Here is a 25,539-nt window from a genome sequence, read left to right on the forward strand (position 1 = left end):
ATTGTTTTAGCTTTAGCTTTGCTTTCCTGCTTGCTAGGGTTAGTTTCTGCTGACATTTGCACACTGGAATGCCTAACAAACCCCAGTAAGACCCCTGTTGCTAGGGCTACTCAACTACCTGTTACAGAAATAACTTACAGAGTGAAGACAGTGACTCAGGTGCAGGCGATGTATTGTGTACGTGCAGCCATTGTAACTGCTACCTAATACAGTGGTCGTGGCTATGGGGAGCAGGATAAAGGTACAGTGCACACAGCACAGGTTGGAATACTTCTCTCTGACAAGTTAGAGTTTGCTTCCTTGTCTGGAGTTTATTCCTCAGGAAATATATTTTTCCCCTTGACTGTAAGTGAGGACAAATCTTTGCAGCTAGAATCTTTTATTCTTTCTCTTTCTCCTCTCTGCTTTGTGAACTTTGTACAATAGCTTCTGTCATCATACTCTGTAAAAACTGCTAATACTCAGAGCCAATGCTATTTCCTGTAATGGCGATGTTAGGTTTTCAAGGCAGAAACTAGGTTCGTGAGCCCTTGGACCACTGCCGAGGAGCGGCAGTGGCAGGCAAAATCACCCCACACCAGAGACAAGGCAGAACTCTGACAGAAATAACTAGACTTCACCTGCACTTGGCCACCCTTCCCCAGGAGTTGAGCCCCTGGTTGCAGCAGCCGGCAGAACTTACTGGACAGGGCAGGAACTGGATACCAACTAGGCTGAACAGGGACTGAGGGTCAGAGGGGAAAGGAGTATACATGGGCAACAAGGCAGGAAACTGGGCTAGGACTCACAGACAGACAATACTACACAAGGCAGGAAATGGACAAACTAAAGGACAGGAACTGAAAGCTGCCAAGCAGCCACTGAAAACACTGACAGACAAGAGTCAGGACTGACAGCTGCCATGCAGCCACTAAGAAAGAAACACAGACAAACAGGAACTAGACAAGGAATACAGACCAGAAACAAGACTAGGAATAAGCAATAAACCTAAGCTAAACTATACACAGACTAACTAGAACCGGACAAGAAACCAGACTAGGCAGAAGTGCAACAAAGCACCAACATACCAGGGACCTTAGACGATGCAAAGGCAAACACAGAAATTTCCAGGTGCCTAATAAAGCCCATCAGCAGCTGAAGTTCACTGCAGGAATCACAAGGCAGCTACGGGTGCTGTTCAGGCACAAACAAGAAAAGCAAGTCTAGCAGCCTGGAAGATCCGGACCGGACTGGGCTGAAGTCTGGAACGTGTGACAGTTCATAGCAGCCACAAGTTCAGGCCAGCAGAGGGCGAGGTAAGCACAGACAAGGAAACAGTCACAACCGTGACAGTACCTCCCCCTCAAGGCCCCACCCCGACCTCCACGGGGAATTTAGGTCTCCAGGGGTAACAATGGTGAAACCTACAGAGGAGCTTCAAAACATGACCAGGGGTAGCTGACCTGGAGCTTGAACAGGAGTCAAGACTAGACCTCGGACTGGCATCAGGACTGCACCTCGCCTCTTGGCTGGAGCTGGAACTCAGAATGGGTTCAACATCTTGGCTGGAACTTGACTTAGACTCAGCATCTTGGCTGGGACTGGAACTCGGCGTGGACTCAGCATCTTGGCTGGAACTGGCCCTCGGAGTGGAGTCAGCATCTTGGCTGGAACTGGCCCCCTCGGAGTGGACTCATCATCAGGGCTGGAACTCGGCTCGAACTGGAACTCGGCCTGGACTCAGCATCTCGGCTGGAACCGGAACTCCGCATGGACTCAGCAGCTTGGTAGTAATAATGAAACAGTGATGGAATATTCAGATAGCAGGCAGCCTGAGCAAACAGATTTATTTTCCACTGAACATAATTAACTTTGTATGAACTTGGAGGCTAATACTGTGCTGAACTGGACAATGTTGGCACATTTAGACTGACTCTGGACTTCTGCATGAAGGTAGCTATGCCCTAATTATTCAATATCTAGCTTTTAAATAATAGTAATAAAAATATCAGGGATCCAAGATGGCTGCGCCCTGCTAAGACGCCCTAGACCTCGCTCCTACGATGCCTAAACGCCGTGGGAAAATCGCGGGCAGAACTTCCCCGCATTTATCCCCGTTACCTGGTCCTTTGGATCGATTCATGAGGCCACGGGAAGTTATACAAGAAGGCGGAACGCCTCCGATTGGGAACGCCGGCGAACGGGAGACTTTGGCTTCCCCCGGACTGGAAACTACCTTAAGCCCCGCTGCACGCACTCCTCCTCCTCAACCGCTTGGCGCCAGTTCCTTCCTCTTTGACCCGACGGGGTCTCCCTCGGAAGGAGCAGGGGACCCGAAAGAACCTCGGGGAGAAGCGTCTCTACCATCGGGGGAAGGAATGGAGGGAAGTTTGCCCATATCATCATCATTTATTGAGGAGAGAGAAACTGAGGGTCGAAGTGCAGCAGATTTACAGTCTTCAGTAAGGTTTGAACTTCCTAAAGAGTTAGTAGCCAAGCCAAAGAATGTGACTTTAGACACTTTGTGGGATTTAATGTCCAACCTGGGACAATGTTTCCTTAAGCAAAATGAAGAGTTTTTGCCTAGAGTAAAGACTATTGAAAGTGACCTGAAAAAAAAAGAGGAAGAGTTTAAAGTTTTAAATGAGAAAATGGAAAAAATTGACCAAAGGGTTATGAAGACGGAAACTTTACAATCTTTGATGGTAAAAGAAGTAACTAATCTCAGGCGTAAATCAGAGGCTTTTGACAATTATACTAAAAATCATAACCTGAGATTCGTTAATTTCCCTAGGATTCCAAATGTTTTTCCTCTTGATATGTTGAAACGCTATTTTCGTGAAAATTTGAATGTTCAGGAAAAGGACTTTCCACCCTTATCCCAAGTTTATTATGTCCCAGAAAGGAACTTGAATCAAGAGACTGAAAAACCTATTGACGTTTCTCTTTTGCTTGAGACTTCTGACTCTGAATTGGTCACAGCCGCTACTTTGGTGGCGACTGTTGCCCTACTTCCTGATAAGAATTGGATCTTCCGCCTTTTTTTCCGTAATAAAGAGAATCCTTTTTTGGGTCTCAAAATATTATTATTTCCTGATGTCTCCAAGGAGACACGTCGACGGAGGAAACAATTCTTACTCCTTAAGCCAGAAATTTTGCACTTGGGGGGTGTCTTCTTTTTAAGGTACCCCTGCAAGTGCATAGTAAGGCTGGGGGGGAAGAAATATGTATTTACTGAACCTGAACATCTGTCAGCATTAGTAGCCTCAGTTAAAATGGAGAATGCTTTAAAGAATAATGTATAATTTCTTAGCAGAGAATGATTTACCTGGTACTTTTTTTCCTATATTATTTCTCCCCTTAGATTACCTGATATCTTGGATCTCCCATTATGGACTTGAGTGTCGTATAAATTTGAAAGTGTACAGATTTATATGCTTGTTTTTGAGAAATATTTTCCTTTTACAATAGTTCCTACTTATACGACACTTTCCTAAGCAAGATGTTTCTTGTAAATATTGTGTTAAATGAATAAAAGAATAAATAATAATAAAAAAAAAAAATATCAAGTGCATTCTATACCTCTGCAATCCACAAAACAAAAGGAGCAAGCTCTCACATGCCATCTTTTTCTTTTGATGTAAACACAGGAAAAAAAAGATTTAAAATGCTCCCAGGTTTCAACCTAATTCATGTTTAACAACATAAGTGTTGTCATATTGGGAGAGACCGAAGGTCCATCAAGCCCAGCATCCAGTTTCTAACAGTGGCCAATCCAGGTTAGGGTTAGGGTAGAAGTACACTTAATTATAACTGGAGTGGTAAAATTTGTACAGTTTGAAGTAATAGGATTATGTGGAAGGGGTATTGTTCATTTCATAGATCGAAAGATGTGATGCATTGTTCATGAATTAGTTCGGGTCTGCTGGTTAGGCTTTCTGGAAGAGGTGAGTCTTGAGGTCTTTTCGAAATTTTAGATGGGTGTTCACAGTTCTAATGTTTCTAGGTAAAGCGTTCCAGAGCTGGGTGCAAATGTAGGAAAAGCTGGATGCATATGTTGATTTGTATTTTAGTCCTTTACAGTTTGGGTAATGCAGGTTTAGAAACGTTCTTGATGACTCAATGATGTTTCTAGTTGGTAAGTCGATAAGTTCGGTCATGTAGGTTGGGGCCAGACCATGGATTATTTTGTGGACCAGAGTGCACATTTTGAAGGCTATTTATTTATTTATTACTAGTATAAAAGGCCCGTTTTGGTAGGCAATGAAACGGGCGCTAGCAAGGTAATCCCCCCCCCCGCAGCGTCCTTCCTGTCTCCCCTGCAGCCACCCATCTGGTCTCAGGACCCCCTCCCACCAACCCTCCTTTGCCCCTGCAGCCATGCATGTGCAGCAGCCCTCCTCTCCCCCTGCCTCCCCTGCAGCAACCCATGTCCAGCAACCCTCCTCTCCCCCTGCAGCTACCCATGTCCAGCGACCCTCCTCTCCCCTGCCCCCCTTCAGCCACCCATGTCCAACGACCCTCCTCTCCTTTCCCCTTGCCCCCCTGTAGCCACCCATGTCCAGCGACCCACCTCTCCCCCTGTCCCCCCTGCAGCGTCCCTTCTGTCTCCCCTGCCCTCCCCTGCAGCCACCCATCTGATGTAGCATCTGGTCTCAGGATCCCCTCCCCACCTCCCTCTTCCCTGCCCCCCTGCAGCCATCCATGTCCAGCGACCCTCCTCTCCCCCTGCAGCCACCCATGTCCAGTGACCCTCCCCTCCCCCTGCCCCCCTCCAGCCACCCATGTCCAGCGACCCTCCCCTCCCCCCTCGGCACATCACCCAAACCCCTACCCCCCCAGCGCATCACCCAAGCCCCTACCCCCCCTTGGGCACATCAACCCCCTCACCACCCGCAGCTGCCAATACTAACACTGTCCAGCTGCTGCTGCTTCTCCTGTTGAGCAGCAGCGGCCGGTACAAAAAGAAAAAAAGCCAAAAAAAGATTTTAAACCTGAAACACGGCTCCGTAGACAGCCATCTGGCATTGGCTGTCATCTCTGCAGCCACTCCTCTTCTCCCCTCTGACGTCGCTGCGCTCCTCCGGGGTCTTCCTGCATGGGCAGTGACGTGGAGGGGAGAGGAGGAGCGGCTGCAGTGATGACAGCCAATGCCAGATGGCTGTCTACGGAGCCGCGTTTCAGGTTAAAAATCTTTTTTTGGCTTTTTTCTTTTTGTACCGGCCGCTGCTGCTCCACAGGAGAAGCAGCAGCAGCCGGACAGTGTTAGTATTGGCGGCTGTGGGTGGCGAGGGAGTTGATGTGCCTGAGAGGGAGGGTGTAGGGGCTTTGGTGATGCACCGGGGGGAGGATCTTGGGTGATGCGTCAAGGGGGGGGTAGGGGCGCTGGGGCGGAGGGGATTGGGTGTTGCACCGAGGGGGGAGGCACTGAGAGCTGATTGGTAAGCAGGGGGAGGGCCGAGGGGGGGGGGCACTGACAGCTGTTTCCCAGGCAGGTTGAGGAGTCCGCGTGTTTCCCTACTCCTCCCCTTGCCTGGGAATCAGCTGTCAGTGACATCACTGACATCAGTGCATTCTAAACTGCCTAGCAGACCACCTGCGAGGGAGTCACGGTCCCAGGCACATTAGAAGGTTGGAGGTGAGAATTATTATATAGGATGAAATTTCTACCCCTCAGTTTCAATGCGTCTTACATAACAAATTAAGAGGAAGCATTACAAGACAATTAATATTAATACAAGTATTAAAAAAAGAAAGAAACATTCTTTTCATATTAGCTGAACACAGATCTAAATAAGTGGGCTTTAAGTGAACTTCTAAATGATATATAATCGACTGAGTGTCTGATATACTTGGGTAATGAGTTCCAGAGTTTGGTAATAAAAATTATGCAAATAAGGTCCCACAATGAGCCTCTGTATATTGGCTCCACATCCCCTCAGGCTACTCCTGGCAGGAAGATGGACTGGGGTATGTTTACTAAGGTGCGCTTAACACGAGTTAATGGTTGATGTGCATTAAATGCTAATGTGGTCATAGGAGTGTATTGGCGCGTTAGCGTTTAATGTGCCTTAACTTTAAAAGGACATTAAAAACACTAACATGCCTTAATAAACGTACCCCTGTGAGAAATAAGGATTTGCTGTGGACCAAATGCTGCCTGTGGCTGGAGGTTCCCTAGGCCTGTTCTAATTCACTGCAGAACTACACCTTTCATATCTTGTCTTTATCGATTGATCACTTACAGGTTTGTAGTGAACAGAAGAGAACTGCATTGTGCTGGTTTGAAGTGGTGAGGCTTCCCTGCTCACATTGTATTCTCTAGCAAACAGCTTGAGTACTTGACGAGAACAAGCAAGTTCTCAAGAGATTAATAGATTCAATTTATTCTATGCAATGTTAGCTTTTATAAAGAACAGAATGGATTGCGTTCTTTGAAATAAGGGGATTCTATGAACAGCTAATAACATACAAATACATTTTGAAAGAATGGTACTTGAAAATATGATTCTGAGAAGTTATCTTTCTGCTTATGTGCATGAACACAACACGTTTTAGTTATGCAATTACATAAATCTTCGTACTTGATAATTAATTGATATTTTTCTATTTGCTTTAGTTTTTCATATCCTTTCAAATTTGTCACCCATGATGAAGGTGTATGCTATACATGGCTATGTTGAGTTTTACTGTAATGAATTAGTTTGCTTATGTTTGATTAATACATTTATATATTATTATTTATTAATTATTCAATATTTTTTGCTCACTCGCTACTTCTTCTCCTTTGGTTTCATCCAGCATAGCACATCTGACTGGGACACATTTATTCTCAAATACTATCATAAGGTTGATATTCTTATAATGATTAATATTGCTTACTGGTTAATACAATTCTCTTCTGCTACAGCAAAGGAGTTTGCTCTCGAGGCGTGTTGTCAATTTTATAAACAAAACGTGATGTATGCCTTTCAAACTGAGAGAGAAACTCACTGTCAAATGTTATAAAACAAATACTCCTGTGTTCTTTTTGCTGATAAAAGGGTTTAAACGCAAGCTGTAATCTGGGTTGAGTATACTTCCTGTCTCCAGCAGATGGTGCTAGCTGTCTTCATATTGAACAGGCCTCATCCCGTACACACCATCCTTTGCAAGCCAATCAAGCCAGTGCTGTATCTTATCTTTCTCATCTCTGCAAAATGCGTGTTGCGTGTTTAGGACTGCAACTTTGTATGAATGTACAAATAGTGAAAGGAATGACAATTCTGTTTTATTTGGCCACTTTTCGGCTGTTGTGCTATAGTCATGTTTACACGTGTGAATGTGACACCTGCATACAGCGCTAATGAAACTCTCTGCCAGGGGCGTAGCCAGACATCCAATTTTGGGTGGGCAGAACTCTGCCTTGTCCCACAAGTGATGTGGTTTCTCCCTCTCTCGCCTAAATGCTATATGGTGTCTCAAACATCCCCCCTTCCCTGCATACCTTTTAAATAGCAGATTTTCACCGACAGTGAACAGCAACTAATACACACTGCTCAAGTTGGCCCCACAGCCTTCCCTCTGATGCAACTTCCTGTTTCTGCATAGGCAGGAATACATCAGAGGGAAGGCTGAAGGGCTGCTGCGAGCAGTATGTATCAGTTGCTGCTCACTGCAGGCAAAGATCTGCTATTTACAAGGTATGCAGGAGGGACAGTTGTTGGGAGTTTTTGGCTGGTGGGGCTTGAGGATCCCTGCCAGCCACATCATATGTGGGTGGGCGGGCCTCAGCCCAAAGTGGGTGGGCCTGGGCCCACCCTTGGCTATGCCACTGGCCGCAAAAGTAAAAAATGTACATCAGGCATGGATGCTATTCAAAAATACCATCCTGGAAGCCCAGATCAGATATACTCCATATATTAAAAAAAAGAGGAAGGAAGGCCAAATGACAGATGACATGGTTAACAAGTGAGGTGAAGGAATCTATTAGAGCTAAAAGAAAATCCTTCCAAAAATGGAAGAAGGATCCAACTGAAAATAGTAGGAAACAGCATAAGGAATGGCAAGTCAAATGCAAAGTGCTGATAAGGAAGGCATATTTTAGGTATATTAGAGGCAAGAAGCCAGTAAAAGAATCAGTTTGACTGCTAGATGACTGAGGGGTAAAAAGGGCACTCAGGGAAGACAAAGCCATAGCGGAGAGATTAAATGAATTCTTTTGGGAGTGATACCGGTGCCAGAAATGGTATTCAGTGCTGACGGGTCAGAGAAACTGAATCAAATCTCAGCACAGCACCTTCTACTTCCTTGCCTCTGCAACTTGGAACAATCTTCCCCTGGAAATTCATGGGGAATTATCTGTCCCCCAAATTTAAACAGCAGTCAAAACATGGCTATTTAGACAGGCCTTCGGTCAGTGAGGCGGAGGCCTGTCCGGTGACCTCAATTTTCACTCCTTACCCTTTTATCCTTCCCCTTCTTCCCTGTCTCTCTTCTTCTTAGGTTCCTCATGTTGTTTCCCCTTGTTATTTATCTGTGCTGTGACCTTTTCCCCTCTGTCCTATCTGACATTCTAGTTCCTTCTCAGATTTGTCATCCTTTTGTTTTTAGCATGTAAACTGCTTAAGTGGAATACTAAACTAGAAGATGTAATGGAGCGATTTCTCAAATTGAAGAGTAGCAAATCGCCTGGACCGGATTGTATACATCCCAGAGTACTGATAGAATTGAAAAATGAGCTTGCAGAGCTATTTATAAGCCAAAGGTGATATATGCCTTTCAAACTGGAGGAAAACGAAGAGACACTCATTATCAGATTTCATAAAACAAACACTCCTGTTTATCTTTAAAATCCAGCATGGTACTGGAAGATCGGAGGGTGGCCAATGTAACCCCAGTTTTTAAAAAGGGTTCCAGAGATGATCCAGGAAATTATAGTGACCCCTATTTCCAATGTTGTGTCTTGAGTGATATATTTCTTAAACTAGCCGTTAAGCCCGTTAAAACGGGCAAGTATTGGTATGCTCTATTTTGATGTATAACTCCCTCCCTCCCTCCCCTCGGCTCCCCGCCCTTCCTCCTTCCCTCCCTCCCAGCTCCAAGGCCCGATTCCTTCCCAGCTCCAAGGGCCCCCACTCCGTCCCTCCCAGCCAGCTGCAAGGCCCCCCTCTGTACATCCCTCCCAGCTCCAAGGCCCCCCTACTTCTGACCTCCCATGTCCAGCATCCTCCCTCCTTCCCTGCCAGCTTCAAGGCCCCCAGTCTCTCCCTCCCTCCTAGCTCCAAGGCCCCATTCCCTCCCCTCCCAGCTCCAAGGCCCCCCATCCAAGCCAGCTCCAAGGCCCCCCTCCGTCCCTCCCTCGCAGCTCCAAGGCCCCCCTCCTCCTTCTGAGCATTTCTCCTGCCTTCCCCTCCCCCCGAGGTCGCCACCGGCCCCCTCCACCTGGGCCCTCCCTCCCAGCTCCAAGGCCCGAATCCCTCCCAGCTCCAAGGGCCCCCCCTCCGTCCCTCCCAGCCAGCTGCAAGGCCCCCCTCTGTACATCCCTCCCAGCTCCAAGGCCCCCCTACCTCTGACCTCCCATGTCCAGCATCCTCCCTCCAGCTTCAAGGCCCCCTGTCTCTCCCTCCCTCCTAGCTCCAAGGCCCCATTCCCTCCCCTCCCAGCTCCATGGCCTCCCCTCCCAGCTCCGAGGCCCCCCGTCCAAGCCAGCTCCAAGGCCCCCCTCCCTCCGTCCCTCCCCTCCCTCGCAGCTCCAAGGCCCCCCTCCTCCTTCTGAGCATTTCTCCTGCCTTCCCCTCCCCCCCAAGGTCGCTGCTATCGCCCCTCCCCCCCGAGGTCACCGCTAGCGCTCCCCCCCCTGAGGTCGCCACCGGCCCCCTCCACCCGGGCCCTCTGTTCTACATTTAACTTACAGCACCGAAACCGCAGGCAGATCAGCTCCGTCGGCCTTCCTTCTCTGCCTGTGTCCCGCCCTCGTGTGACGTAATGTCAGCGAGGGCGGGGGACACAGGCTGGGAAGGAAGGCCGACGGGAGTTGATCTGCCTGCGGTTTCGGCGCTGTAAGTTAAATGTAGAAGAGAGGGCCTGGCCTGGTGGAGGGGGTTGGCTGCGACCTTGGGGGGGGGGCAGCGGTGACCTGCAGGGGGGGAGCGGCAGCGGTGACCTCCGGGGGGGGGGGAGCGGTAGCATTAGCTGCAGCGTCGACGTCTGTGTGGCAGTGACCGCACTCCTCCTCAGCGCAGAGTTTCCCTCTCTGTTCCGTCATCACGTCTTGACGTGGGGGCGGGACAGAGAGGGAAGTCTCTACTGCGCATTTGCAGGTGAGTCGGTCACTTGCCATTTATATGTTTGATAGAGGAAAAGCCTCAAACCGAACAAATAATCCTTGTGTTATTCAGCTTTAGGGAGCACTGCCCGTTCATCACAGGCTCAAAAACCTCTACTAAGTGACCCTCCCATACGGCTTTTGCCAAATTCAAAATACAAAGTCTTAAGGGTTACTTAGCTTGCTGCCGTGACATTTCCTGAGCAGTCTTCTATTTGTATACAGTCTTATAAACCCCATCCACGGCCCAAGTTTCGCCTTCTTCCGCAGGATAACCGACTGTATTTCAAAGTATGCTGTACTCGCTTCCGCAGACCCTGAGGAAGAAGGCGAAACTTGGGCCTAATATGTTATAATGCCCTTTAAGGGACCGACACAAGAGCTGTTCTGGTACGTGAGCTTTCAAAAGCTCACGTACCCTTTTCTTGGTATATTTTGATAGGATAAGAAGCTGTGGGCGCCTCTCCTGTTTTCAGTATTTCCAGCACCGGTACATGCATACTGGGATATGGAGCACAAAAACAAGAAAGAATTTAGAAACTGAAAAGTAGACATCCTTGAAATCACTCTTTACAGTTGCTCACCAGAGACTTTCTGGCTAGAACGGAGATAATCTTTAATGTAGCATGAAGCACTTATGAAAAGAAAGGAAAAGAGCATGAATTTGCCAAGTTCTGTGGCTTAAGCTGGTGGATCAGAGAAGCATTAATAAGAAGCCATCACTCCAAGGTCCTTAATTTTAGCCAGTCATGCATGTGGGCTATTCTGTGGTTACTTCCTCCCTGACAAACTTGGAGACTCTATGACAGCTGCGCAAAATTCTGCGTGAACAAACTCCCCTCCCCTCTCCCCTCCGTACACTTGGGGTTTTTTTTTTTGAATATTTGAGACAGAGACGGTCCCTGAAGGCTTGTTGGATTTATTTGCTCGTTACCATGGTAATTCAGGTGATTTAGGAAGTTTTATAAAAATGCTGCCTTGCACCTTTCCTTTTCTTCTGAAGAATCTGAAAGGCATCGAATTGAAATAGCCGCCAAACAGTGAAACACCGTGAGCTGTGGTCATTTTTTTTCCTGGTGGTTGCAGCTGACCTGGAATTCAATTTAGCAGTCTTTTATTTACAATACAATATACATTTTTTATACCATCTTTCACATTAAACATCGAAGCAGTGAACAGGCAGATTCTACTCTTCAAACTAAATGAAAAAAAAAAAAACCCAAGACACAGAGGAAATTATAGTCAGCTAGAAACCAAACATAAAGCAAAGGAATGAGTTTCACATTTCAAAAAAGACATAGAGGGGTGTAACCTACACAGAACAGCAGGTACAATCACAGAGAGGGTAACCTGCATGATTTGCAGAGTGGCAGGTACGTCTCTACCCACCTTACTGGGCTTGATAGACCACCCTGGTCTTTATTCACCGTCTGTTACTATGAGGCATATTTTCAAAGCACTTAGACTTACAAAGTTACATGGAGGGGCATTCTAAGTTGGACTTTGGACGTTTTGCGCCAAACGTACCAAATCCGAATAGGAAATATACCCATTTTTGAAAAAAGAAAAACATCTATCCCCAGCCCCTCCCACTTTAGCCACCATAATACTTATTTCCTCTAATCGATACAAAAATACTTTATGGTCTACAGCATCAAATGCCGATGCCAAATCAAATTGAATCAGCAATACCTGAATCTCTGATCCCAACCACGAGCAAAAAGTCTTGTATTAAAATGAGCTCATTAGCAACGTTCAGAAAAACAGCACAGGGAAACTCCCTGCCCTAACTACTGAAAAGTAATGACAGCTCCAGAGGTTTTAGTGGTTACGCAGGGTGACATTTACAGCCCCACTTGCCTCCTCTTCAGGTGGCTGTAGCAGCAGCTTTTTCTCTCACCCGCACACTTACCCCTAACCCCGTTGCTTCCTACTAGACAGGTGCATGGAAATGGGGTTAACAGGGATTCCCTCCAGGTCTGCGAGGATGGAAGCAGGTCCTGCTAGGTTGCCACAGAAATATAGTTCCAGACTAGGGTTACCATATTTTGTCCCCCAAAAAGGAGGACACATGCCCCACCCCCCTTTCACGCCCACCCCGTTACTTTTCACGCCCCGCCCCTTTCACGCCTCCACTCCTGTCACATTTTCCCCTCCCCCATCACACACCCCGTCACTCCCCCTCCCCGTCACCCCCCTCCCCTTACTACTGCCCTGGTGGTCTAGTGACCTCTTTGTGGCAGGAAAGAGCCCTCTCTTTCCTGCCCGGAGCGGCCATTTTGAATCGGCGCCGAGATCATGAACAGGAAGGATGCATGCAGGGCAGTGCTCCGCGCAGGAAAGAGGGGGCTCTTTTCTGCCCCAAAGGCAGAAGAGGTCACTAGACCACCAGGGCAGTAGTAAGTAAGGGGAGGGAAGGCTAGCAGTCTGCCCGTTTGTCCGGATTACTTGTAGGGAGTGTTCGGTTAAAGAAAAAAAAAAGCCCAAACAGCTGGTACATTTTCATAAGTGCATTTTAAACAGAGTGTTTCTGGGAAATGTAGTTTCACTGTTTTCAACTTGTAAGCAAGTGAGAAAAAGAAAATTAAAAACAAATGATAGTGACTCCAGTAATATTATCGTTATACAAATAAAACTGAGCAGGTAACAAGATAAGCCTTCCAGTCAGCCACTGCGTATAGAAACCAATAACTCACACATGCACAGTGAAGTATGCGACACAAAGAAAGATTTACTTAGTTTTGTTTAGCAGCATAAATACAGGCTTCTTCTTATACAAACATAATCAATCAGGAAGCCTGAGAATCAGGATTGCATCTCTCTCTAGCCTTTGCACCCCAACCCATACCAGAAAGTGGGGGGGGGGGGGGGGGAGGGAGAGATGTTAGACCTTGGGGGAGAGTGGAGGGAAGAGAGAGAGACTAGACAGGGGAGGGAGATTTCCATCCTTTCCATTTAATAGGTTTTTTTATCCCAAATCTTCGAAATCAAGTTTGGTTCAATGTGGTTTACATAGTAACAATGAACAGTCAACATGACTTACAGTGTAACAGAGAATGGCAGTCAACAAGCTTATAGTGTGTAGCAGAGAAGAATTGGAACATCGTAACAAAGAGCAGACAACTTGACTTGCAGTCAACAGGGTTAGAGTGTAGCAAACAACAATTGAAAGTGAGTTTTACACTGAGACATGGTGATGGTAGTGAAGATGAGGGACTTGAGTGAGAGCACGATATTCAAAGGGGAAATCTCATTGTCAGTCAGTGAGAAGTGGTGAGGAATAGAGTAGAAGTGGTGTGGGAGTGGTCATTGATGAGAGAGATGCTGGACTAACCATGGAGAGAAGGAGAATCAGGGTGAGAGATGGAGAAAGGCTGTCCATGGGTCCGGGGAGGAGAAAAAGAGAAAGATGCTGGCACCAGGTTGGCTAGTACAGGAGAAAGGGGAGAAGCTGCACATGGGAAGAAACAGGGATTTTTTTTTTGTTACATTTGTACCCCGCGCTTTCCCACTCATGGCAGGCTCAATGCAGCTTACATGGGGCAATGGAGGGTTAAGTGACTTGCCCAGAATCACAAGGAGCTGCATGTGCCGGGAATCAAACTCAGTTCCTCAGTTCCCCAGGACCAAAGTCCACCACCCTAACCACTAGGCCACTCCTCCACTGTTGCTACTATTTGAGATTCTATGTGGAATGTTGCTATTCCACTAGCAACATTCCATGTAGAAGTCGGCCCTTGCAGATCACCAATGTGGCTGCGCAAGTTTCTGCTTCCGTGAGTCTGACGTCCTGCACGTATGTGCAGGACGTCAGACTCAGAGAAACAGAAGCCTGCGCAGCCTTCTACATGGAATGTTGCTAGTGGAATAGCAACATTCCATGTAGAATCTCCAATAGTAGCAACATTCCATGTAGAATCTCCAATAGTATCTATTTTATTTTTGTTACATTTGTACCCTGCGCTTTCCCACTCATGGCAGGCTCAATGCGGCTTACATGGGGCAATGGAGGGTTAAGTGACTTGCCCAGAGTCACAAGGAGCTGCCTGTGCCTGAAGTGGGAATCGAACTCAGTTCCTCAGGAACTGAAGTCCACCACCCTAACCACTAGGCCACTCCTCCACTGTTGCTACTATTGAGATTCTACATGGAATGTCCAATAGTAGCAACATTCCATGTAGAATCTCCAATAGTAGCAACATTCCATGTAGAATCTCCAATAGTATCTATTTTATTTTTGTTACATTTGTACCCTGCGCTTTCCCACTCATGGCAGGCTCAATGCGGCTTACATGGGGCAATGGAGGGTTAAGTGACTTGCCCAGAGTCACAAGGAGCTGCCTGTGCCTGAAGTGGGAATCAAACTCAGTTCCTCAGTTCCCCAGGACCAAAGTCCACCACCCTAACCACTAGGCCACTCCTTGCTGGGCATGGAGGAAACATATGGACAGGATCATAGATGAGAGATGCTGGACAGGACACATAAGGGATATAGAGGGAAGATGGATGGTGGACGAGCTCAGAAAAAAACAGAAAAGACACACTAGGACCAAAGTAATGCTGAGATGACAAAGGTAGAAAAATGTTGTTTTGCTCAGAATGCATTAATTGTACTAAGTCATCTCTGAAATTTTACACTTCAGTTTCTATTTGTATTGTTATATGACAGGTTTTCTAAATAGATCTGGAATGTGATTTGCTTTCTGTAGGGTTTGTTTCCTGGAGCTCTGAAGGGATTTTTCTTCCTACTCCCCATCATCCTCACTACCTTGGGGGAGATGGTGTTATAGGGGGCTCATCTTAATTATTCTGCCCGGGGCACATTCAGTTCTAGTTACATCACTGCACACAAACTCTTTGAATTTCTGCCCACTACATGCATCAATCTGCATTTCATCACGTTAAACATCAACTGTGGAGCATTCAACCAGTCTTCCAGTTTTTGTAGATCAATCTCATGTTGTTTACCGCCTCCAGGGCATCCACTTTGTTGCAGATTTTCATGTTTTCAACAAAGGCAAACGTTTTTTGTAAGTTCTGTTCTTCTAAGTCAGCAGGTATTCTTTGTCCTTTGTGATAATTTTCTTTTAGCTTGTACTAATTCCTCCAGATTGGTCTTGGATCTTTTATTTTCATTGTGGACTGGAGCCAAGATTTGATATTTTCTATGTTATAATCATATTTATTTGCTTGGTGGCCCTTTTATTAAGCCACGTAAGCGTCTACACACGCCCAACGTGTGCCAAAATGGAGTTACCGTCCAGTTACCAAGTGGCTTTTGCGGTAATTTCATTTTTGGTGCGTGGAACCCATGAGGATACAGGGAGAAGGGAGCCAGGAAGGGAGTAGGACAGAAAGGTGTACCCACCCTGAGTCTAACTACAGATCCCAGGGTCCCAAGGGACGGGAGGCCACCCCTCCGGGGAGGGATAAGTATCATAAAGACCTAAAGGGGAGGGAGGACTACGAGTCCCAGGAACCCCTGCAAGTTACAGAGGAGGGGGAAAGGGAGCAGAAGGAGCACTACAAGTCCCAAGGGGCTGAGGGGGAGGAGAGTGAATGGGTAAAGAGCATGGGCGTAGACTGGGGGGGGGGCGAGGGGGGCATTGCCCCCCAAACTCTTCTTACCGGAAGTCGCGGGGCGCCAGTAGAAAAGCACCAAAACAGCAGCTCGACGACTCCGTCCTTCGTTTCCCTGCCCTCAGCGTCCCGCCCGCCCAAAGGAAATGACATCAGAGGAAGGTGGGATGCTGAGGGTAGGGAAGCGAAGGACGGAGTCGAGGTGCTTCCTGTTTGGTACCAGTTCGGAATCGGAGTTCAGTTTGTACGTTTGGGAAGCTTGCCAGGTGCCCTTGGCCTGGATTGGCCGCTGTTGTGGACAGGATGCTGGGCTCGATGGACCCTTGGTCTTTTCCCAGTATGGCATTACTTATGTACTTATGTACTCTTCGCTCTGGAAGGAAGGAAGTTAGTGAGCCGCCAGCAGCAGTCCGACTCCACATAAGGTAAAATTAAAATGAAATCTTTGTTTGGTTTCCACTGTCCTCCACTCCCCCGCAGGCCGCGCATAGGGTTACCATATGGCTCCAGAAAAAGGAGGACGGATTGAGCCAGCCGGGTTTTACTTCCATTGCTTTCAATGGAAAGCAATTGAGCCAACCGGGTTTTACTTCCATTGAAGCAATGGAAGTAAAACCCGGCTGAATGGAAGTAAAACCCGGTTGGCTCAATCCGTCCTCCTTTTTCTGGAGCCATATGGTAACCCTGGCCCGCGCAGCCATCGCCATTGAACAGCAAGCAAACCTTTGAGCTGCTGCTGCCTGCCTGCATCCACCAGTGCCAGCCATGTGTAGTTCTTTATTGTTGTTCCTGGTCCATCTATCTCGAAATCTGGGCCAGATGGCCTTACTAAGTTACTATTACTATGGAATCCTATCAAGCAGCATTCCAAAACACCTTGCTCCTAAATTGGCTTATTTTGATTATTTAATTTAATCAAATCAGGTCACGTTCATTCTTCAACCCCCCACATTATCTGACTCTGGCCTTTTCTAAAGTGGATACCTCCCATTATCTCTGTCCCCCAGCTATTTGTTTTCCTGCTCCCCCCCCCCCCCCCCCCCCCACTGCTTCCCTGTTCTTTCTCCCCATCTCTCAATCAGCCTTCTTTGCCCTCCCCTCCCCCCTGGTTCTTTCTCCCAGTAAAACCCTCCAGTTCTGGCTGTTCCCCCTCCTCCCCCCCCCATTTCCAAATCAAAACAGCATATGTCACTCTTGTTGTTCCCTCCCCTCACCTATGGTTATTCCCAAAAAAAGGCAGCTCTTTTTCCCTTCCTTCCTTCATATTAGCATATTCATTTGCATATATATATATATATATATATATATATATGCATATGAATATGCTAATATGCTCCGCCCCATCCTTATGCTAATATGCTCCACCCCATCCTTTGCCCCCCCCCCCAAATGAAACAGTCAAACTACGCCCATGGGTAAAGAGGGATAATCACAGTGGGAAGGAGCAGCTGGGCAGCATAAAGGGAGAGGAATTAATGGATTGGGGAGGAGGTGAATGGGTGGCGACTCCAGCAAGGAGCCTATGGACATGGCTGCAATGTCACGGGTACAAGGAAGGAAACTAAGGGGCTTCCTAGCCAGCCTGATTGCCAGGCTGTGGGCTCAGGGAAGAAGAATCCAGCAGCTGCTACCTCCCAAGAGAAGGTGAGTAATAGCAGAGGTGTGAGCTGTGACTGGGGACCTGTACCTTGCTGAGCAGTGCTGGGGGTTCTGACTGGGACTGTGCCTTGTGGAGGATTGTTTCGGAATTATGACCTGGACCTGTGCACAGGCCTGGACTGTGCTCAGCTGGAAGTGAGGGTGAGGGGTGAGGGTTTTTCCCAGCCAGCTGGGGGGGGGGGGGGGGGGGAGGGAACAGTTGTGATCAGTGCTACTGTGTCTCATAACTGAATAAACAGAATTTGTGCACTGCATTTTGGTGTCTGGAGCCTTGAGTGGACTGGTGGGGTAAAGAAAAAGGGGAGGTAAAAGGAGGGAAGCAGCTGCGGACAAGGGCATGAGGATATTACCCAGGTGGAGACCACCCCGGAAACCTCCAAGGAGGAGACAAGCAGGCAGCACATATTGGGTGTGCGCCAAGTGGCATTTGATGCGTGTAGATCATTACAGCCTGGTTACCATGTGAGAATTTATCGCTAGGTCAATGGCTGGCGTTAAGGTCTTAGACCCAAAATGGATGTGCAGCAATTTTCATTTTGCTGCACGTCCATTTTCAGCAAAAATTTTGAAAAGGCATTTTTTACAGGTGCACTGAAAAATGATTCTGCACGCACCCAAAACACACGTCTACACTACCGCAGGCCATTTTTCAGCACACCTTAGTAAAAGGACCCCTTGATTTTTTTTTTCGTGGTTTCTCTTTGTTGTATCTTTCTTGGCTTTGCTGTACACATTTGCTTGTGTATTTTCATTTTGAAATGATTATAAATAAAAACATTTAAAAAGACAAACTTTTCCTTATGAAAACTACAAAGACTAGTAACATAGTAAATGACAGCAGATCAAGACCTGAACGGTCCATCCAGTCTGCCCAACAACATAAACTCATTTTACATGGTATGTAATACTTCATATGTATATCCGAGTTTGATTTGTCCTTGCCTTTCTCAGGGCACAGACCGTAGAAGTCCAAATACCGGTGTCGCCACCCAATGTCCGCTAAGATTCCATAGATCCATTCCTTTTAAACAGGATTCCTTTGTGTTTATCCCATGCATCTTTGAATTCCATTACCGTTTTCATCTCCACCACCTCCTGCGGGAGGGCATTCCACATATCCACCACCCTCTCTGTGAAAAAATACTTCCTGAAATTACTCCTGAGTCTGTCCCCCTTCAACCTCAATTCTTGCCCTCTAGTTCTACCACCTTCCCATCTCCGGAAAAGGTTCGTATGCGGATTAATACCTTTCAAATATTTGCACGTCTGTATCATATCTCCCCTGTTTCTCCTTTCCTCCAAGGTATACATGTTCAGGTCAGCGAGTCTCTCCTCGTACGCAAATCCCATGCCATTTTCGTAGCTGTTCTTTGTACCGCTTCTAGTCTTTTTACATCCTTAGCAAGATACGGCCTCCAAAACTGAACCACCATTGTACAACCTGCATCATAAGACTCCTGAGGCAGACGCTTTGGTGCTGAAACACAGCAGCTGTGTCGTCGTTTGAGTTGTTTTATGACCTTCAATAAAGACCATATCATTGAGCAAGCATCTGCCTTGGTTTTCTTTGGAACAACCAGCCCACCCTACTCTCTGGACTTTCTCTGATGACGCTTGTAGGGATTGAGTGTTCCTCCACTTGTTGGGTGGTTCCCTCCATGTGGTAAGTTAAACCAGGGGCGTAGCCAGACCTCATGGTGGGAGGGGCCAGAGCCTGAGGTTGGGGACACATTTTGAGTGCCGCCCCACCTTGCCTCCTCGCCCCCACCACCACCACCTCGTCCTCTCACAAATACCTTTGGTGGTGGGGGTCTCCAACCCCCGCCAGCTGAAGCCTTCTTCAGCGCAGTCTCCGGTGCAGCCGTGTTCGCTGCCTGCCCCTGCTCTTCTTTCTTCTTGCTCAAAGAAAAGCAGGGGGCAGGCAGTGAACGCGGCTGCACCGGAGACTGCTGAGCGTCAGTGTGCACAGGAGGAGCAAGAAGAGCAGGGGGCAGGCAGCGATCGCGACTGTGCCGGAGACCACGCTGAAGAAGGCTTTGGCTGGTGGGGGTTGGGTACCCCCGCCAGCCAAACCAGGGGCCTGGACAAAATTTGCGGGGGCCCAGGTCCCCCTGTAGCTACACCCCTGAGTTAAACACGTACCACGCGGCTGTTTCCTGGGAAATCCCTTACTGCTTCCTATCTAGGAGACGGTAAGGGCTCCTTAGCTAACCTAGTGGTAACCGTGCAGTATGCACGGCAGACCAATTACCACCAGGTAAGCCCCCAGCAATAGAGCTGATGTGCTGTGCGCCATTGCTGCGGTGACCCTATTGCAGCATACTCAATGGGCCCCGAAGGTAGGTATACATATAAAAGAAACTGGAGAAATATTTTTCACTCAACCTATAAGTTATGCTCTGGAACTCATTGCCAAAGAATGTGGTAACCCCCCCCCCCCCCAACAAAAAAAAACAATTAATGTAGCCGGATTTTAAAAAGTGAAGCAGAGACTGAAAACCTGGGCAGCTGGATTCGATTCCCACTGCAGCTCCTTCTGACTCTGGGTAAGCCCTTTCACACAGCTACTGTAGGGCTACTGTGGTGATGATGTGTGGCAAATTGGCCCTACCGCCGCGCTACCGCAGGAGCTTGCTAGTAGTTGCAGTGTCTGCCGTGCACTATTTTTGCTGCTCCAGGGGCTTACCCGGCGGTAATTGGGCAGTGCCATGTTCTGCCCCGTTACCACTGGGTAAGCACGGGAGTCCTTACCACCTCCTAAATAGTAAGGGCTCCCCAGGAAATGGTCGTGTGGCAAGTGCTTAACTTACCGCATGGCCAAGGGGGTCCCGGTGTGCAGCAAACCTCTGTGTCGACACTGTCACAGGGATCCTTTTACTACAGCTCGGTAAAAGGACCCCTTAACCCTCCATTGTCCCAGGTACTAACTAAGTGCATAAATGCAAACTACTGATGATAGATGTGTTTGGAAAAGACTGTCAGAAGAGTACAAATCTGATGTTTTTCAGACTAAGAAAGCCTATTTCTCTTAGTTGTTGTGGAAAACTCCTAAAAGATCTAGGAATATATTTGTTTTGACTAAAAATTTGTTTACTGTCTCTCAAGGCACTGAAGAATGTTTGTCTACTCAACTGAACTGTGACATTGTCTCAGACTTTTTTTTCATGAAAAGATTGATAAAATTGGTTCTACCTTGGATTTAGGGGCCCAGTTTACTGATATTGGGGGTTTACTGTTGGGCCAATCTGATTTTTGTGTTCAGAACATAAGAGTAGCTATACATAGTAACATAGTAAACGAAGGCAGTTAAAGATCTGTATCTGTACGGTCCATCCAGTCTGCCCAACAAGATAAACTCATTTTACATGGTATGTGATACTTTATACCCGAGTTTGATTTTTCCTTGCCATTCTCAGGGCACAGACTGTAGAAGTCTGCCCAGCACTGTTCTTGTACTGAAGGTTCTGAAGGTTCTGGAATCCTAAAGAGTTACAAGATTCTAGAATCCCAATTAGTAGCAACATTCCATGTAGAACCCCAAAGAGTAACATAGTAACATAGTAAATGAAGGCAGATAAAGACCTTACGGTCCATCCAGTCTGCCCAACAAGATAAACTCATTTTACATGGTATGTGATACTTTATACCCAAGTTTGATTTGTGTCCTTGTCATTCTCAGGACACAGACTGTAGAAGTCTGCCCAGCGCTGTTCTTGTACTAAAAGTTATGAAAATTCTGGAATCTTAAAGAGTTACAACTACTACTACTTAACATTTCTAAAGCGCTACTAGGGTTACGCAGCGCTGTACAATTTAACATGGAAGGACAGTCCCTGCTCAAGGAGCTTACAATCTAAGAGACAAATGTACAGTCAATCTGATAGGTCAGGCAGATTGGGGCAGAATCCCAATTAGTAGCAACATTCCATGTATTTCCGATCTGACGAAGAAGGGCAACCTTCGAAAGCTAATCAAGAAATGTATTAAGTTATGTCCAATAAAAAAGGTATCATCTTATTTTCTTTTCCATGTTTTATTTTGTTTGATTTCTATTGATAACCTTAAGAGTGGACTAACACGGCTACCACACTCCTCTACATGTAGAACCCCAAAGAGTAACATAGTGAATGATGGCAGATAAAGACCTGAATGGTCCATCCAGTCTGCCCAACAAGATAAACTCATTTTACATGGTATGTGAAACTTTATATGTATACCCGAGTTTGATTTTTTTCCTTGCCTTTCTCAGGGCACAGACCGTAGAAGTCTGCCCAGTACTACTTAACATTTCTAGAGCGCTACTAGGGTTACGCAGCGCTGTACAGTTACTGTTCTTGTACTAAGTTCTGAAGCCCCTTAAAATTTACACTCCAGCCCATCCATATCTATTCAGTCACAATCAGGGCATAGACCATAGAAGTCTGCCCAGCTCACGTTTTGTTTCCAATTACCGGCGTCGCCACCCAATCTCCGCTAAGATTCCATGGAACTACTGGATCAGACCAATGGTCCATCTCGCCCAGTATCCTGTTTTCCAAACAGTGGCCAAGCCAGGTCACAAGTACCTGGCAGAAACCCAAATAGTGGCAACATTCCATGTAGAACCCCAAAGAATAGCAAGATTGTGGAACCCTAAAGAGTGACAAGATTCCAAGCAGAATCTCCCTCTGCTGAGCAGGGAACTGGCGGAGCCGACAGCCATGCAGCTGCTCCCTGCACCCCAGCCGGTAAGAAAAATGCACCTGGGGGGGGGGGGGGGGGGATGGTGATGCGCCAGGCGGGATGCTGAATCTGGGGGGGGGGGGGGGGGGTTGTGCTGCACCCAGGGAACGAGGTGCGAGGTGGCGACCCCCCCCCCCCCCAGGGTGGCAGCCAACCAAGGAGCGCCACTGTGTAAACTACTTTGATTGTAACCACAGAAACACAGTACATCAAACCCCATCCCCTTTCCCTTCATCAGTCCCAAATAAACTACACTACACTGTCCTGGGAGTAAGGAGCATGGAATATTGCTGCTTTTTCGGATTCTGGTTCTGCTAGGTATCTGAGGTGGCTGGATGGACCCAGTATAGCAATTCGGTGGCTTCATTTCTACTGCTAGACTTTCCCCAAAACCTTTGCCACCTCGGATGCTCAGTGCTGCGCACAATAGAACTAACGCAGGCCTTCTACAGGTACACGGTAAAAACGGGGGTGCGCTGTTACGGCTCAGGGTCAGCGAGCGGTCCTCAGCATCCCCCGGCCGGCTAGGCATGAACTCCACGTGGTCCTGTACCAGATCCCATCTGCCACGCCCACTCAGGGCGCATCCCACGTGGCGTTCTCTCCGCCCCAAGCCTCAGTCGTACGCCCATTCCAGAGCGTGCCACGCCTCCTCCCGCCCACGCCCCGCCCCTTCGAACCCCTCTAGTCCCTTTAAATGACTTTAAAGAGTCAGGCAGCGTGAGACTCCCAGGAGCACCATGCTTACCTCCAATTCTCAGCGGCACACGCTGGGGCTGCTCTGATCGCTGCCGATCTCCAGCCCGCCATGCTGCGCGTTCTTCTAGTCGCCCTGTGCGCCGCCAGCGGAGTCCGAATAGCGGGCGGATGCCAGCTGCCTTCGGACTGGAGACCCCTGGGCGAGGGCTGCCGGGCGGAGCTGGCCGAGATCATAGTCTATGCCAAGGTGCTGGCACTGCATCAGGAGATGTACAGCTTCTACAACTACCTGCCCTGGCACTGGGACTCCACGGCCGGGGACTCCCTCTTCTACTCGGCCGAGATCGAGCTGCTGTGTGACCAGGCCTGGGGCAGCATGTTGGAGGTGCCCGCCGGCTCCAGGCTCAACCTCACCGGCCTGGGCTACTTCTCCTGCCACTCGCACACGGTGCTCCCCGATTACGCCTACTACTTTTTCCTCAGGTGAGGGACCCCAAGCTCGGCTTCCTTTTATTTCAGGTGAAAAGGGGCAAATGCCATGAGGACACTGGATGATGGAGCTGTGCAATAAGTACCCAGAGCTGTAGGGAAGAAGCAGCCCATAGGAGATGTTTGGGGTGGGCATGGGGGAGACACCCCCTGCTCATGTTGTGGGTCCTAATACTGCATTGGTCCTTTTGCACCTGCTGTGACTCCCTTACCCTTTATTGCCCCCCCCCCATAAGCAGACAAACCACTGATACTCATTAAGAACTATTGACTCCCCTCCCCCAATGATCTTGGCCAAGTCACCTTACATCTGCTTGGCTCAGGTGCTCTTCTCTGAAATCAGGGTCCATCTACCTAAATTCTAATGATGTTTACTTTGGAAAAGTGAGCCAAAAAACTGAAGGTCCAGCTGCTGTCCGATAGGGGCTGGGGCCAAACACAATAAGAGTTCTTCAAGGATAGAGAATGAGAAAAGCTCTTTAGTACCTATGAAGTGGCCATTTGTGAATCCTCAGGGCTGTCAGCTTACCTGTTTCTTGCTTTCTCTATGGACTTTTTTTTTTATCAAATGTGTTTTACTTGTGTGCTATTACATTTTAGGTATAATGCAGGCTTTCCACACCAGACCTGGTGACTTTACAGCCAGTCAGGTTTTTAGGACATTCACAATGGTCCATGCATGTGATAAAAGTCCAGACACTGGGAATAATAGATATAGATTGATTTCGTGCATATAGGAGCCAACCAGAGGCCCCATGCTTCTACAGTAGTTTTGCCCCCCCCATGTCTCACGTCACCCAGCCTTCTGCACAATGCAGATGTTAGCAGTGGACCAGTGCACCGCCCCCTGCTGTTCAGTAATTTGGAAACCCCACTCTGTCCCTGCAGCCTCTAGGGTCCACCCTACATTCATATTCATTATACATATCCTGAAAACCCAATTGGTGCAGGGTCACGGGACAAGTTTTAGAAGCCGAGGCATAGAGGGTGTGCATTTTGGCTACATGTCTTATTCTGAGAGTGAAACATCTTCCCAGTGGCCAAACTAGATTATTGCTGCTGTATTCATGCCGGCCGAAATTCAGTCGCTGGTGGTCAGCATTTGTTTTGGTTGCCACTGGCATTATTCCCAGATAGTCAATGCTGGACCATGTTCAGGCACTGGTATTACCTAAGTACATAAGTATTGCCATACAGGGACAGACCAAAGGTCCATCAAACCCAGCATCCTGTTTCCAACAGTGGCTAATCCAGGTCACAAATACCTGGCAAGATCCCAGAAAAGCTCAATACATTTTATGCTGCTTATTCTAGAAATAAGCAGTGAATTTTCCCCAAGTCACCATTTAATAATGGTCTATGGACTTTTCCTTTAGGAAACCAGCCAAACCTTTTTTTAAACCCTGCTAAGCTAACTGCTTTTACTACATTTTCTGGCATACATGGCCAGGCATATGTAGCTGGATAACACTTAGGTGGTTAAGTGCAATATTCAGCACTTAACTGTATAAAGATGTAGCCTAATGTATGCATTTACTGTTCTGTAATTGGCACTTAATTGCATAACTGCTGACCCCACCCCAGGGCATCCCACAGGTGGTAACCACAGATATTCAGCAGCCTGAGCTGGTTAAGTGGGATTGAATATTCACGGTAAGCACCAGACGAATGATTTAAACAGCCTGGAACATCTCCTGCCCATCTTTAAATCGCTTTGAATATCAGCGGATGGGCTTTACCCAGTGGTGTGGTGCCTGGTGAGAATCGGTACTGCCGCACCTTAGGGCTAGGATGGTAGTGAATCAGAAGGGACAATCAAAACTTATGAAAGCTGTAATATTTGTCTATCAGGTTGTGTTGACACTGTATGTGACTCAAAAATATGTTGGAGTCTCCTTTAATTTGGAAAATCCAAAATTTTAGGGGTGGTGGGTGGGGGGAGAGCACTGTTGCAGCTGAAGGCAATATAAGATGATCTGGAACATCTCCCCCAACATATACAATGATTGGCAAAAGTAGTTATAAATGTGTCACTACCTACTTGATTGAGAGCCCATTAGGGACAGTACCAGGACCTGAAAAAGAAAATTGTAAACCGCTTAGGT

General features: G+C 47.5%; 1 protein-coding gene across 2 annotated transcripts in view; it reads left to right on the plus strand.

The window, feature by feature from the left end:
• Positions 1-22,954: 22,954 nt before the first annotated feature.
• CCDC3 (coiled-coil domain containing 3) overlaps positions 22,955-25,539 on the plus strand; it is a 37,804-nt gene continuing 35,219 nt past the window's right edge. For both annotated transcript variants that reach the window (XR_003943629.1, XM_030217037.1), the window contains exon 1: positions 22,955-23,428. Coding sequence is in view for 1 of the 2 variants with exons in the window: in XM_030217037.1 (XP_030072897.1) it covers positions 23,055-23,428 (374 nt within the window). In the remaining variant the exon portion in view is untranslated. The remainder of the gene's footprint in view (positions 23,429-25,539) is intronic.

The sequence above is a fragment of the Microcaecilia unicolor genome, chromosome 10 (genome assembly GCF_901765095.1).
Source record: "Microcaecilia unicolor chromosome 10, aMicUni1.1, whole genome shotgun sequence".
In the NCBI taxonomy this organism is placed as follows: Eukaryota; Metazoa; Chordata; class Amphibia; order Gymnophiona; family Siphonopidae; genus Microcaecilia; species Microcaecilia unicolor.